The 13,109-nt window shown below is 37.5% G+C and overlaps 1 protein-coding gene across 1 annotated transcript in view; it reads left to right on the plus strand.

Annotated features, from left to right (window-relative positions):
- The window catches only part of ARSB (arylsulfatase B), a 67,509-nt gene that overhangs the window by 30,391 nt on the left and 24,009 nt on the right, over positions 1 to 13,109 (plus strand). Inside the window, exons 5-6 of the mRNA XM_075021784.1 lie at positions 2,742 to 2,985; positions 11,219 to 11,289. Coding sequence (XP_074877885.1) covers positions 2,742 to 2,985; positions 11,219 to 11,289 — 315 coding nt within the window. The remainder of the gene's footprint in view (positions 1 to 2,741; positions 2,986 to 11,218; positions 11,290 to 13,109) is intronic.

A 13,109-nucleotide genomic window follows, 5' to 3' on the forward strand; every position in this document is an offset into this window, starting at 1 on the left:
CTTTCTGAACCCATGAAGCTTTTAGCATCAATTGTATACATCCACAGCAGTATCTTATGGAAAAGTTATCTGAACACACACACAGCAGGTACCCATTCTGTCTCTTGCTGTCTAGACATACCCTCGTAGGTTAGAGTGACTGGAACTCCATTTACAGTCTGGTAGTGGTTGTTCATGTCTGCCTTTCTGCCATGTCTGTACCTTATGCATCAGCGGCCTCTTGTTTATTCCCTCCCCCACCTTTATTATTTAGTGGTTGGCTTAATATTTCGTCAGTACAGACTCTATTATGATCTTTCATTATTATGTAACTTGCTCCTCTTTAACAAATTGTTGATATTTGAAGTCCTAGATAATATTTCAGACCATATGGAAGTAGTTCTCTGTGGCTTTGAAAAATGGTATCACTTATGTATAAACTGCCAGTGATACAATAGCTCTGTTCTACCTACCTAGAATGGAAACAAACTTCAGTAATCAAAACAGAAACCAACCTTTTCCCTCCTTCAACACTTTCTTCATAGTCAAGAAACTAAGCAGAAGGGGTCTCTTGAACATGAGTTCCTGAGGGAGGAGGAAACAGTAATGTTCTAGCAACGTGAAAATGAGAAGTCAAAATGAGTGGGATGAACCTTGTTTCATACATCAGTTTTTTTCATTCACATATCAGATAAGCTATCAAAACAAGAACTTTTGTTCTCCCCTTTTTTTAAAGTTAGTGTACTATGTGTGAATGCTTACATTACACAAAGTTTTTACAGGGTATCTGTTAGATGGACTACTTGTCTCAGGGAATTTATTGTATAATGAAACTGGCACAATGTGAATATCTTCAACTCAACTACAGAAAGTAAAGAAAAAGTAAGTATAATACAGATTTGACTGTAACCCAGGAAATCCACACTTTTCTCTGTCTATTTTTCAAAAAGACAGTCTACTTATATAATTTCCTTGCTACTTTGTTGCTGATATTCAGGACGCCCCAAAAATTTCATGTGCTAGTATTAAACTGGTAGGGACAGTAAGTAGCCTGTGCTACGAAGAAGATATTTAACATACTTAAGATTTGATCCCACTGTATGTCTAAATTGTGCTCTAATGTAGTGTAGATAAGATACATTTTATTCTTAGGCCACCAAAGGTTAAAAGCTACTGAAAGCTCTGTCCCGTGAGTATCCCTGACAGGAATTCCTGTTGACAATATGAGTAGAAGGAATTGTTGAAACGGATCTTTTTTTTTTTTTTTTTTTTTTTTTTTTTTGGTAACCAGAAACTGCTTACATTCTCAGGTCTCAGTGCTCAATATTGTTCTGTGAGAAACATTGGTAGGTAGTATTTGGTTGCCTGCATTTCATATTGAAGACAATAAAACTATTTATTTATTTATTTTTATCCCAAGAGTGCTGGACACACAAGCAGCCCTACTGGCAGCTATTTGGGCCTACACTTTTCAAGTCATGCTGTTTTTTCCAAGGGCTTCATTTAGCTTAGGCTTCCACCTTTTAAAGTCTTCACAGAGACATGCACTAGGTTATTCCTTAGTAGAAAAAAAAGGGTCTTCTGTGTACACTAGAAAGGTGTTCACAGTGGGGGTTTACACTGATCCCTAATTAATGAAACAGAAGGAAGATAATTTTATTGTATTGTGGCTACAGTTCTTCTGTAAGGTGTTGGATGTATACTTTTTTCTTCCCTCAAATTCCCAGTTTTTAATCAGAAAATACAAGATAAATACATTAAATTACACTGAGTGTCAGTTCAACAACTACTATTTGAAATAATTTTAACCTCATTAAAATACAGAAAAATTATGCTTAAAAGAATTGCCACCAATAACTCTTCCAAGATCATTACAGTGGGTTTGAACAAGAACAACTCTACAGCAGTACTAAAAGTAACTTCAAAGAATCATTAATTCTGTTAACTTCAGGTATCTGGATTTTATTCTGAGTGTGGAAGCTTAGTCAGACACAGTTAAAAACAGAGTTTTATGAGCTATGTCTAGTTGATGTAAGTATTTCTGAGTTACTGTAGTCACATTTCAACCTTTTCTGTAACCATCTTATATGTTGTTCTCACCAAACACAATAAATTCAGTATATTTCCAAATCACTTCAACTATTTTAACCAGCTTCAACTCATTTTGTAAGGGCTCTCTCCTCCTGCCTGAGAAACTGTCTGCTTTGTGTGACATTACCAATCAGTGTGGCTGCCTAAAAATCTAAGAAAACAATGGTTATAAACTAGGAGTATGGGTATCGTCCTGACGCTGGAATAACAGTTTTCTGTTTTAAGTATACCATACTGCTTTGGAAAACAGTGTATTCTCAGTACTAATGATGGCATTGATAGCAACTCTTCTTGTGGTTTGTAAAGTAGTTGGAACTAAATTTTTAAGGTCTTTGATTCTGGAAGCTTTGGATGTCTATTGATATTTAGAATCAATGTTGACATTGCTCTTAAAGTCTTTTGAAATCGTTTGCTTGTAGTACGATATCATTTCTGCCTAGCAGTTACTTTTCATTGTAGTAATTTGTAAGACTCTGGCAAAAATTAACATATGTTTGTTACATGCTGTGAACATGCAACATGTTGTATGAACACTTAACAGCACTATGCAAGTACTTGCATGACATGCCTGTATTGTGAAAATATTTTTTAAAATGGATGAATAACTATTGTGGGGAGGATTGTTCTGTTTCTTTCATACCAATAATTCCTTTTAATTACATATTTTCCAGATAATGGAGGACAGACTTTGGCAGGTGGGAATAACTGGCCCCTGAGAGGAAGAAAATGGACCCTCTGGGAAGGAGGAGTGAGAGGAGTAGGCTTTGTTGCAAGTCCTTTGCTGAAACAAAAAGGTGTAGAGAGTCATGCACTTATCCATATCTCTGACTGGCTACCAACGCTGGTGCACCTTGCTGGAGGACATACTAATGGCACTAAGCCTTTGGATGGCTTTGATGTTTGGAAAGCTATCAGGTAAATTGCATGTCAAATCACAGAGTCAGCATTGTGGTATGAGAAGGATTTAATCAGCCCAGAAAACAGAGCTGGAACAGGAGGGGGGAAATATTACATGTTCCTTTCCCTAAATAAAGGGACTGTATAAGTGCTTTACTATCCATGAGAGAATTATCCAAATTAATCCTGGTCACAAATGCAAAACCTCCATATAGCTTTAACTTGGTACGTTGAATTTATGAGTGTGGACACAACAACGCATGGTATACTTTTTCAAGGACACTCTGTGATCCAGAAGCACGTTAACTGATTTTGCGCAGCATGAAGTCCAAGTTAGTAAACTTTATGGACCCAGCCTTGCTCTCTGCAGAGCCCAGTTGGGTGTCTCTGCAGTGTGCATCTCAAATTGGACATGTGGGAAATCTATTCAGACGTTAAACTCGCTGAGCATGGATGCCACTTTGATGGTTTGTTAGCTCAGTCCAGGACCTGTCAGGCTGCCTCAAAGTGTAACCATTTGAGTAGGTCTGTATCATGCTGACCAGTGTCTCAAAAAGCCGGTGAGGTTGAGTACAAAGATAGACCTGACTTGGTTTCTGAGAGGTTGTGATGTGCCTGATTTAAGCAAGCTGGAGCACTCAGGAGCACAGTGTGGACATGCTTAGATGGCTGGAAAAAAGGGGCAGCTTAGCTCCAGTTGGGTTGACACTGAGACCAAGCTAATGACTTTTGGTGGGCTCTCTCTCACTCCGTGCACCTCTCATGCTGTCTGGATTAACTGGGATATCCCAGACCCCCCCATTAGTTCAGATAAGGGAGAGTCTTCTGTGCGTTAAAAAATGAGTTAAATCCCATACAGTTTTCCTCTGGAAAAGAATAATAAAAATGATATCACAAATGCGGGATATTGGGGGCTCTGGGCACATCTGAATATGTATGTGCTTATTACTGGAGCTTTGGGCGCAGCAGAGTAAGTAGAATAGAATGTAAAAGAATAAATGAAATGGGCATTAACTGGTAAAGGTGATATTTTCAGTGGAACAAACTATCAAAAGAAACTCTGGTGTTGTTCCTCTGCGATATCTTCAATCAAGACACAGTCAGTCCTTCATCTTTCAAAGCTTTTCTTTTATTCTAATCTTCTTTTCTTCTACTAAAATAGATTAAAATGTCTGTAAAACCTGAATGTCTGCAGAAATTTAAACTTCTGTGACCAACCCTTAGTTTTGCAAAAATTGCATGGTGACATTAGTTTAAATTCCTTTGTTTATTCGTCTTTTGTGCTGCATGTAATGTATTCATTGATGGGGCTAAATCCTATTGTCTAAGAAGTTATTAGTTATTGTTCTTAGAAGTTATATTTATTTTAGTAGATCTTTGAATATTGTTTTAGGTCATTTAGGACGGAAATTTTAATACTGCTAAAACAGAACAAAAAGACTAGCAATTCTATTTCCTACATGCCATTCATTTGAGAATTAGTGTTTTGGGTTTTTTGATAGTCTTTGTTCTGTTTTAATAGCAGTCAGACAACATAATATTATGTCTATTATAACCTTTTGTCCCCTTCTCACTGTTCCCACACCAGCTTGCAGGAGAAATGTAGCTATTTATGTAGCAATTGCTGAATTTGCTGCAATTTTCTACATAGTGCATTATGATAAACACTGATTTTTGTGTGGTTTTGCATCCTAGAGTGTGAATTAGAGGAGTTAGCTCCTAAACAAGCACAAACAGGAGTGTTGTTTGGGTTAGGGATTGAGATGAGAAATTGAGAGTTAAAGCAGGCACAGTTGAACCCACCTACCTGTCCCTGGTTAGCCCTATATAGACCTTGAAGTAAAAAACAAAACCAACCCTCCCCCCCCGCCCCCCAAACCAAACCCCATATCTTGAGTTCAGAATTGTTTTGTTTGTACCTTTAGTAGGATTACCTGTTTTGAAACAGCTAAGCTTGATTTCTTAGTGCTACCTCTGTTTGTGAGGAGCTATGGGGTAGTTTTCTGTACTAGCTGGAGTTTGTGGAGATCTCATGGCCTTGTGCCCAGGTGTACTGCATGGCTCTTTTCCAACTGAAAGAAGATAAGGATGTGCATAATTGAGGCCAGGGACCGTTAACTGCCAGGAAGGAATAGAGACTCCTGTCCAGCCAGAGGAGGTAAAATGCTTTAAATGCCAGTGTTGCTGTGGGAAAACTTAGCATCAGCAAGATCCTGGGGTACTCCTAAACCATAGGCTTTTCTTCCAGCTACCAGCAGAATTCCTGGCATCTTCAGGTTTAGTTTCAACCAGGTATTCTTTGTCATGGACTGATCTTTTCGGATCAGGTTACTTCAGGAGGAAAATTGTATGTGGGGAAGAATAGGTACAGCTGTGCATCCCCTGCACACTACTGGCACTTCAGTCGTAATCTCTTTGTGGAGGGGCTGAATTCAATGTTTACTAGCACTGCTAGGGAATAGATGACCTCCAATATTTTTAGTTGTGCCAACTGGAGGGCCTCTGTCTGGAGAGGAAAAAAGTCAGTTTTTGTGAAATGATAGGCTGCTCTTTGGCTGACCTTGCAGCCAAAATGTCAAATTTCATATGATTTTCCCATGTAATAAGGAAAAATGAGTGTATTAAATTTCACGATCATAACTCAAAAGGTCACTTGAATATGGGATAGCAAACAATGAAGGCACAGTGCCCTTTTGGTGACATCTGATGGAAAAGTTCAAATATGTTGCATTTCTTGGACCAGATGGCTCATAATGAGTGAAATTATAATTTGCTAAGATTCTACCTAATTTGAAAAAGGAAAATTAATAGCCAATCACTGTGTTACATCTGTATTTTTTTTCATTCCAGTCTAATACAAATAGCTGCATATGCTTCCTGTGATTATTTTTTTTTTTTTTTTTTTTTTTTTTTTTTTTTTTTTGGTGGACTTTAATCCTGAGCCTACTGTTTCACATGTCTGTAATCAAAAGGAAAAAGGTAATAAATTTGGAACCTTGATTTAGACATTCAAAAGAATACATGGGCAATGCAGATACTCTCAGAAGTTACAAAAATATTGGATCCATACCAGTATCTGTCTATAAGTGTTCAGTATTTAAAGGACGTGTTCTTAAGATGATATTGATTTAATAAATATAAATAATATAATACCAAAAATAACTACATATTAATATATAATTTTAAATATAGATAATGATATACATAATATAGAAATTAGATATAAATTTTGAAATTGTAAGTATAAATTCTAAAATCCTAGACCAATATGAACTTTCTGTCATGATTTTAAGATGATTGGCAGTCCAGATTAGGAATTGCATTAACGTAAGTTCTTGTAGTAAATAGAAGTGCTGAAAACCACACGTGTATCCACCTGTTCATTTCATGCCTCCTCTACTTAATTTTGACTTGAATAACCAGAATAAAGTTAATGGTCAGGAGCAAAGGGCATGAAAAGCTGAAGTGCAGGAACACATGTTTCTTGTGGACAAAAGTATCTTCTTTGGCATTCTTTTTAGCTAGCTATACTTTAAGTTTCTTTCATACAATGCATGAAACCGAGGAAACACAATGTTCATGTTCTCATTGTTTGAACTTCTTTTCTTCAGTAAAAATTTGCATGCGACTTAAAAGCTCTTTGACAGGGACTTCAAACTCAAAAGCTTGTTTGCTCTTTGCAAATCGATCTGCTGACCTACTAGTGTAGGAAATCCTGTTGGAACACTGTCTCAATGAGAGACCTAATGGAAGAGGAATGTGATTTTATTTAAAAGAGACAACTGAAGTAAAGCAGGTTTTACTCGTGCTTTCACAGTCTGACACTCTCCCTCACCAAAAGGTGTGTGTCTAAGAAGTCTGCCCAGCAGCCAGGCACCAGGGCAGGGCTTCTCAAGCCATCCATCGGGCAGCCAGGCACCATGATGCTTGTGACCAGATGTTAGGCCCAGGACTGTGTTGTGATGGTGCAGAGGTCCGGGGACACCAGCTATGAAGTCCTTCTAACATCCTCTGTGTTCTTCTTAGGTTGGTAACCATGCACAGGTTCTGGTTATGCCTCTTTTGTACCCTTTTGGTGCTGCTTTTCTGTCCTGTCCCACCTCTGTGAGTCACCAGGTGCCCTCACTGTTTTGTCCCAGATGTCCCTGACCTGTGAAACTGGCCAAGACGTGTTGGGGTCTTGCTGACCTGCTAACCTGGGCGTTGTTAACCCAGGCCGTTACAAGAGCCCTTTCCCTGTTCTGTGTTCGTGCTGTTGTCTCCACATGCAGACCTTCCCAGTCTTTCTCTGTTCATACCAATCTTGGGCTTTCTGCTAGTTTTCTACAGTAGGCCGCCAAAAAAACTTTTGCATGCAAAATTTTGTGGCAGCATATCTTTAAACCAATAGTTCCTAAACCTTATTTGCCTCCACTGCCTTTGGAACGAAATTTAACTTTCCCTTTAGTGTCTCTAACTTCTTTTTGAAAATAACTTGGGATAGTATCACTGTACCAACCCATTTTTGGATATCCATCAGACGGTTCCGATCTCAGCTATAAACCTTCTACATAAATCATAATAGGCTGCACTTTTCTAATACCTCAGATTACCAGGGGTAACACAACAGTATAGCTGGAACCTCTAAAACCATGTACATATTAGAAATTATTTCTGAAAACACAATGATAATATCACTAATATTTTTTACAAAAACAGTAATCGAGAATACCAAGAACAACTGATAAAAAACAATACTAAAATGCAATTAGTCAAGGAATCTAAACTGTACTGCCACTTGTGTTTCTAAAGAACATCTGTTCTCCAGATGCTTGCTACTTTATTGAAATCAAGACACTAGGTAAAATAATTTTCCCTATGTAGAAACTTGCACTGGTTCATACATTGTTTTAATATATTTTGGTTTTCAGTACTGAATATCTAGTATGTCTATGCTTAGAAAAAGGAGTTTATTTTGCATTAGCAGAAAAATGGAAGACCAAATGATAGAGCACATGAAGCAGCATGGTAGGCACTGAGAGATTGAGGATAAAATGCAGTCAAAATAAGTAGTATTTCTTAAAAGCTTGTTAGCAAGCATAGGCTTTCCAGTTTTACTCATACATTTCACAGGGCAAGTTTCAGTTTTGTATTTTTGTAATGTTGGAAATATCAGAATTGATTGGGTGAAGTAAATGAAGCAAGATGAGCTTGAATTCTTGTGTGCCAAATGGCTACATTCATTTTAGGAATTAAACACCTGTTTGAAAAAAATTTTCATTGTTGTGGTATAAATTAATGCTGAAGAAAGAGCAATGTAACGCTGAGAGTAATGTTTATTCCCAGTATATCTGAAATATAATTACTCTAAGAAAGCATGTACAGACATGACCCAGAGAAATATAATATATGGGAAGGTTATAAAGGCTCAGATTTTTCTGAGTGACACTGAGGATGTTTTTGAGCAAGATAAACATATTTGCCCTGAAAAACCTTGAATTGCTTCCCAAGGACACCTTCTGCCTACTTAACACCACCAACAACAAAAGTGAAAGATCATATGTAGATATTTGTTCATGTTCACTAAGGAGTAAGGAGTAATAGATCTTTATGTTTTAAAAACTTTGCAAAGCAGAAGATAGAGTAACATTCTCAGCATAAACTAGTTGATTCTCATACCAGCTTTGAAGTTAGTCTGTATGCTTTCATTAAGATGCTCTTAGATAGAGGACTTTTTTGGAAAACAGTACCTTTTAACTGCTTAATTAAATAGTCAGACAAGGTAGAATAATAGCTAGACAAAAGAAAAAGTTCCTTATTTTTAGGGAGAGGAGCAATGTATTAGAATATTGGAGTCTAAAAATAAGTATTCTAAAATAGAGCATTGTAAGATATGGTTACACTGGAAGCTACTAAAATATGAAGGCAGGATTCCCTAGAGAATCTTACTGCTTTCTTATTCTAGCTCTGTTGCCTAGACCGTATTCCTGATGCAAAATATGAATCTGTTGTTCAGGATGTGTCTTTTGAGGGGACTAAGGTCAGCATGGAGCTCCATAAATGGGAAGGAGGACAGATTTAGGCACAGGGAAAAGGAGCTCCTGCTACAAGCATAAATTCTCTACTTCTTGTCCCCAGGACCTTGTTTCTGTTTTCCTGGTGTCCTTTTCTGTCGGCCAGCCACTTTCTTCAATGTACAATGCCATCTTCTTTTCTCTGGCTATTGTTTTGTGAATAATGTATGCTGGTTATAAACCTCCATGTTGTGTGCATCACAACTACTGGAATAACACCCAAACTGAACAAACAGTTCAATACCAGTTAATAGTGCTACAGAGCTTACTGCAGTAATGCCATAAGCTTCAGGGAGTGTATCTCATGATTATGTATAAATCACATTTCCAAGTTACTAATACCAATATTCTATCCCAGAAAAAAAATGATTCAATAAAAATGACAACTGCAGCATGAAAAACTTAAATTCCTGCAGGTGTAATCTTTATTGTTTGTGTTCTACCAGCTGTGCAGTAACATTCATAGCCATGTTTAGTGGACAGTGTCCACCCTCTAGATTAAAAGCCATAAAGGAAATCACCTTTAATGACATGATAGTAATACTAGTCTGCTTGAACAGCATGAATATCCTCGGTTCTGACTTTCTACCTACTGTGGTACTGTATGAATATTGGATGTATAAACAGGAGAAGCATATGGGAGTAAGTTACTTCTTTATTCTGTATTTGACCCTGGTGGAAGGTACTAGATTACTTAGCATAATTAGTGTTTGCTTTCTTTTAAAAGGATACTGAAAACTATAGATACAGGTCAGAAACTGCAAAATAAGAATATCTCCCCAAGCAGTTACTGCAGAGTCCTTTACATGCTATAAATTAGCATCCTAGTTTAACTTGTGGTAACTGGTTCATGTTACTGTTACCTATGAACAGATGGCAAAAGGCATACTTGACCACAGCTATAATTGGAGCACCTAGAGACAGTAAGAGTCTATTAAATCTAAGATAAAATTTGGTTAAATAAGGGCAGGCACTCCTCAGTTAAGAGTGTGACTACTATAGGTATTAGGGGGTGGGGGAGGTGGGAGGGAGTTAACCGTTCACATACATTTTGGGAAAAACATTTTTGTGGCAGTTTTTATACACTGAATTACTAACATTCTACGTTCATTGTTGTACTTGCTCTGTATTAATTACAAGGCTGTATTATCTGAAAACAATCTTTCATCCAATCCTTCTTGTTAATTTTGTACTTATTCAAAATATTTAGCATCTAGAAATGGTTTTAGAAATTGAATAGAACAATATTAATTTTAATTAGTTGTTACTGGAAATTTTAAATTACAGGTAAATATTGTTTAATTATATATTTTATATATTAAAATAACAGTCATTTTTGAGGCTTCCACTGACTTTTATATTACCTGATTTTTTTTATTCTTAATGTTGACTGGTTTAGGGGCCCTAGTTGAATTTTTGAGTCTCAAATGAAGCTCCTTAACACAAAGAAAACAATTTAAGTTATTCAGAAGTTTCTAAAAAGATGTGGGTTTAGGTTCACTGTCAAATAATAAAATATTGTTGTGGCATGATATAGCCAAGGTTCTTTCTAATTATGTCTTCCTACTCACATTGCCATTTATAAGGAGTAAATTCCTTTTACACAGTTTTTTAGGACTGGGATTTACTCAACTCAGAAAAATTATGGGTAAGTTCAGAGGCTTATTCCACACCATCCCTATGTAGCCAATGGCTAGAAAACGAGGGATGATTTTTCGCCCCCCCCCCCCCAAGAAGGTTTAGGATATCTAAATCATCCTTGTGACCTCAATTACAAATCAAATGTGGGGTTTTTGAGGGGTAGCCAGTGCCTCTAGTGTTTTTTAAGGCACCCAGCCAAAATGCTTTCAGCACTCATTCAGGTATGCAGAAAGCATAGCAAGTGCGATGCCAGCTTACGCTGTGAAATTTGATTTTTAAAGTTGATTATTGTAAAACCCTGCTTTGGTAGGGCCAATTCTGTACTCTGTAAACTTATGAATAATCTCAGTAAACACCAGTGAAGTCAGGGAAGGCTGATGGGGTAAAAGCTGTTGCTACTAGGCTGGAAAAGAGCATTCAGATTAAAGTTGATAGCAATTAGTTTATAGTTACAAGCTCATTCTGTATGAGGATGACAAAAAACCTTAAAATAAAACATGCAGAATTCTAATGAGCTGTGGAAGGAAATTAACATTTCCTTTTGAAATTTCTCCTAGTGAAGGAAGACCTTCCCCCAGAGTGGAACTGCTACATAACATAGACCCTATGTTTGTGGATGACTTCCCATGTGAGTATGCTACTGATTTTTTAAGACTTATTAAACATACAGTTCATCTTCTGAACACCCCTTGTTTTCCTTAAGTGAAGCGTTTCCTTCTGGGTGAAACAAAATAGAGTAGGATGCCTTCTGCTTTTAAGTAAATAGCTTTAAAATACAGAAACATCACCCCCCAGGTGCTTTAAGTACTTACTGAATCACGACCAACAGACGCTTCCTATTTCAGAGAGCTTTGAAGCACTGTTGAGTGATGAATAAAGTACTTTGGGACATGGAAATGTTGAGGAGCAGTCATGTGCCTGAGGTGCACAGGGAGGCACACTGCCAAAAAACCCTACCAAACCCTGTCTTCAGTGCTCCAGGTTGGCAGGTAGCTCCCAATGAAGTGCTTGCCCTGACGCATCGTGGTACATCGATATAATATGACCTTGCAAATGGAAAACTTGAGTTTGCAAGAAGCTGAGAATTTCCAAGCCTTGTGATTGTGTTGTTCCATAATCACATGGGTTGGATCTTTAACGCCATAATCACATGAATTGGAGCTTAAGTTCACCAATTCTATAGCTCTTTAAGCACCATCTGTTTTATGATTCAACATTATTAGTTTGCTAAGGACTACAGACTTTGCAAGCAGAGATTTTTTTTCATACAGAACATTGGAACAGGTCCTTTCCAGTGTTTTTGTAGCATTTCTGTATTTCATTAAATAAAGAAGTAAATCCTGGCAGAGGGAATAGTGCAGTGGGCACAGTGATCTGTTGCCTGTAAGACAGATACATGTTGTGCTGTAGTAACTGGATGGAAAGGGGTAAGGTGGCCTTCTGCAATGCACATCTGGTTCTGTGATTATTTTCTCAGAAGAAGCAACATTGTGCCTATCTAGCGCTGGCTGGACAGCACTGCCTGCAGATAATTCCTACATACTGATGGAATTAAGGTATAGCTACTCCAATTTCCCTTCAAAGGATGTTCAGTGAGCCATAGCATTCCTGTATGATGTTATACCCTGATGTGGTATTCTCAGGCATACTTCAGGGACCATCTCTTCCTTGTGGGAACTGTGGTGCTTGAACTCAGCAGAGGTGTTTGGGTAGACATATTCCTGGTGTAAATAGAAGGGGAATGAGCAGAGGAGGTTTTCAGGAGCCTAAGCTCAGGAAATACTTCCCAGTATTGCTTCCATGATGCCATACTCTGATGGTACTTCACAGTTTGCTACATATAGCATGTCCTTACTTTCTGTGTGCATTGCGTGAGATGTGGGCAGGGACAGGGGCAGGTGGACAAAAGCTGTAGTAAGTGGAACTTTTGAGATGTGATTTTTAAGCATCACAAACAGAGGAAGCGGTATGCATGCTTGTAAATTTACAATGTTTTTATGTACCTTTCAAAACTAGAGTCATTAAAAACAAAAACATAACTCTTCACCCATGTGTCCTTATGCGCCATATAGTCTCTTCTCAGCAAAGGCCTATAATTTTGGCAAGTTACTTTGTGCCACCTGTTTTACTTTCTCCCTTAATAGCAGTTTTGGTCAGCAACAGGTAGAGTTGACCTCCAAATTAGTATACCTTACATTTTTCCCAGTTTTGATTTTATGATACCATTCTTACAGGATTTGAGTATAAGTAATTGTATTTCTGATAGGTTTGACAAGATGTATCACTGTTATACATGACAAAATATACATTAAACTGTGCTTTTTTAGATCTCTGTTCTTCTAATTAATGTACTCTTTCTAATGCAACAGAGCATGTTAATGTATAGTCCACTGCTGGGGACAAGAAATCCAGCTTGCTTTGTACTTCATCTATTGTTGTAATGTCCTC

This window comes from Buteo buteo, chromosome Z (assembly GCF_964188355.1).
Source record: "Buteo buteo chromosome Z, bButBut1.hap1.1, whole genome shotgun sequence".
Lineage (NCBI taxonomy): Eukaryota > Metazoa > Chordata > Aves > Accipitriformes > Accipitridae > Buteo > Buteo buteo.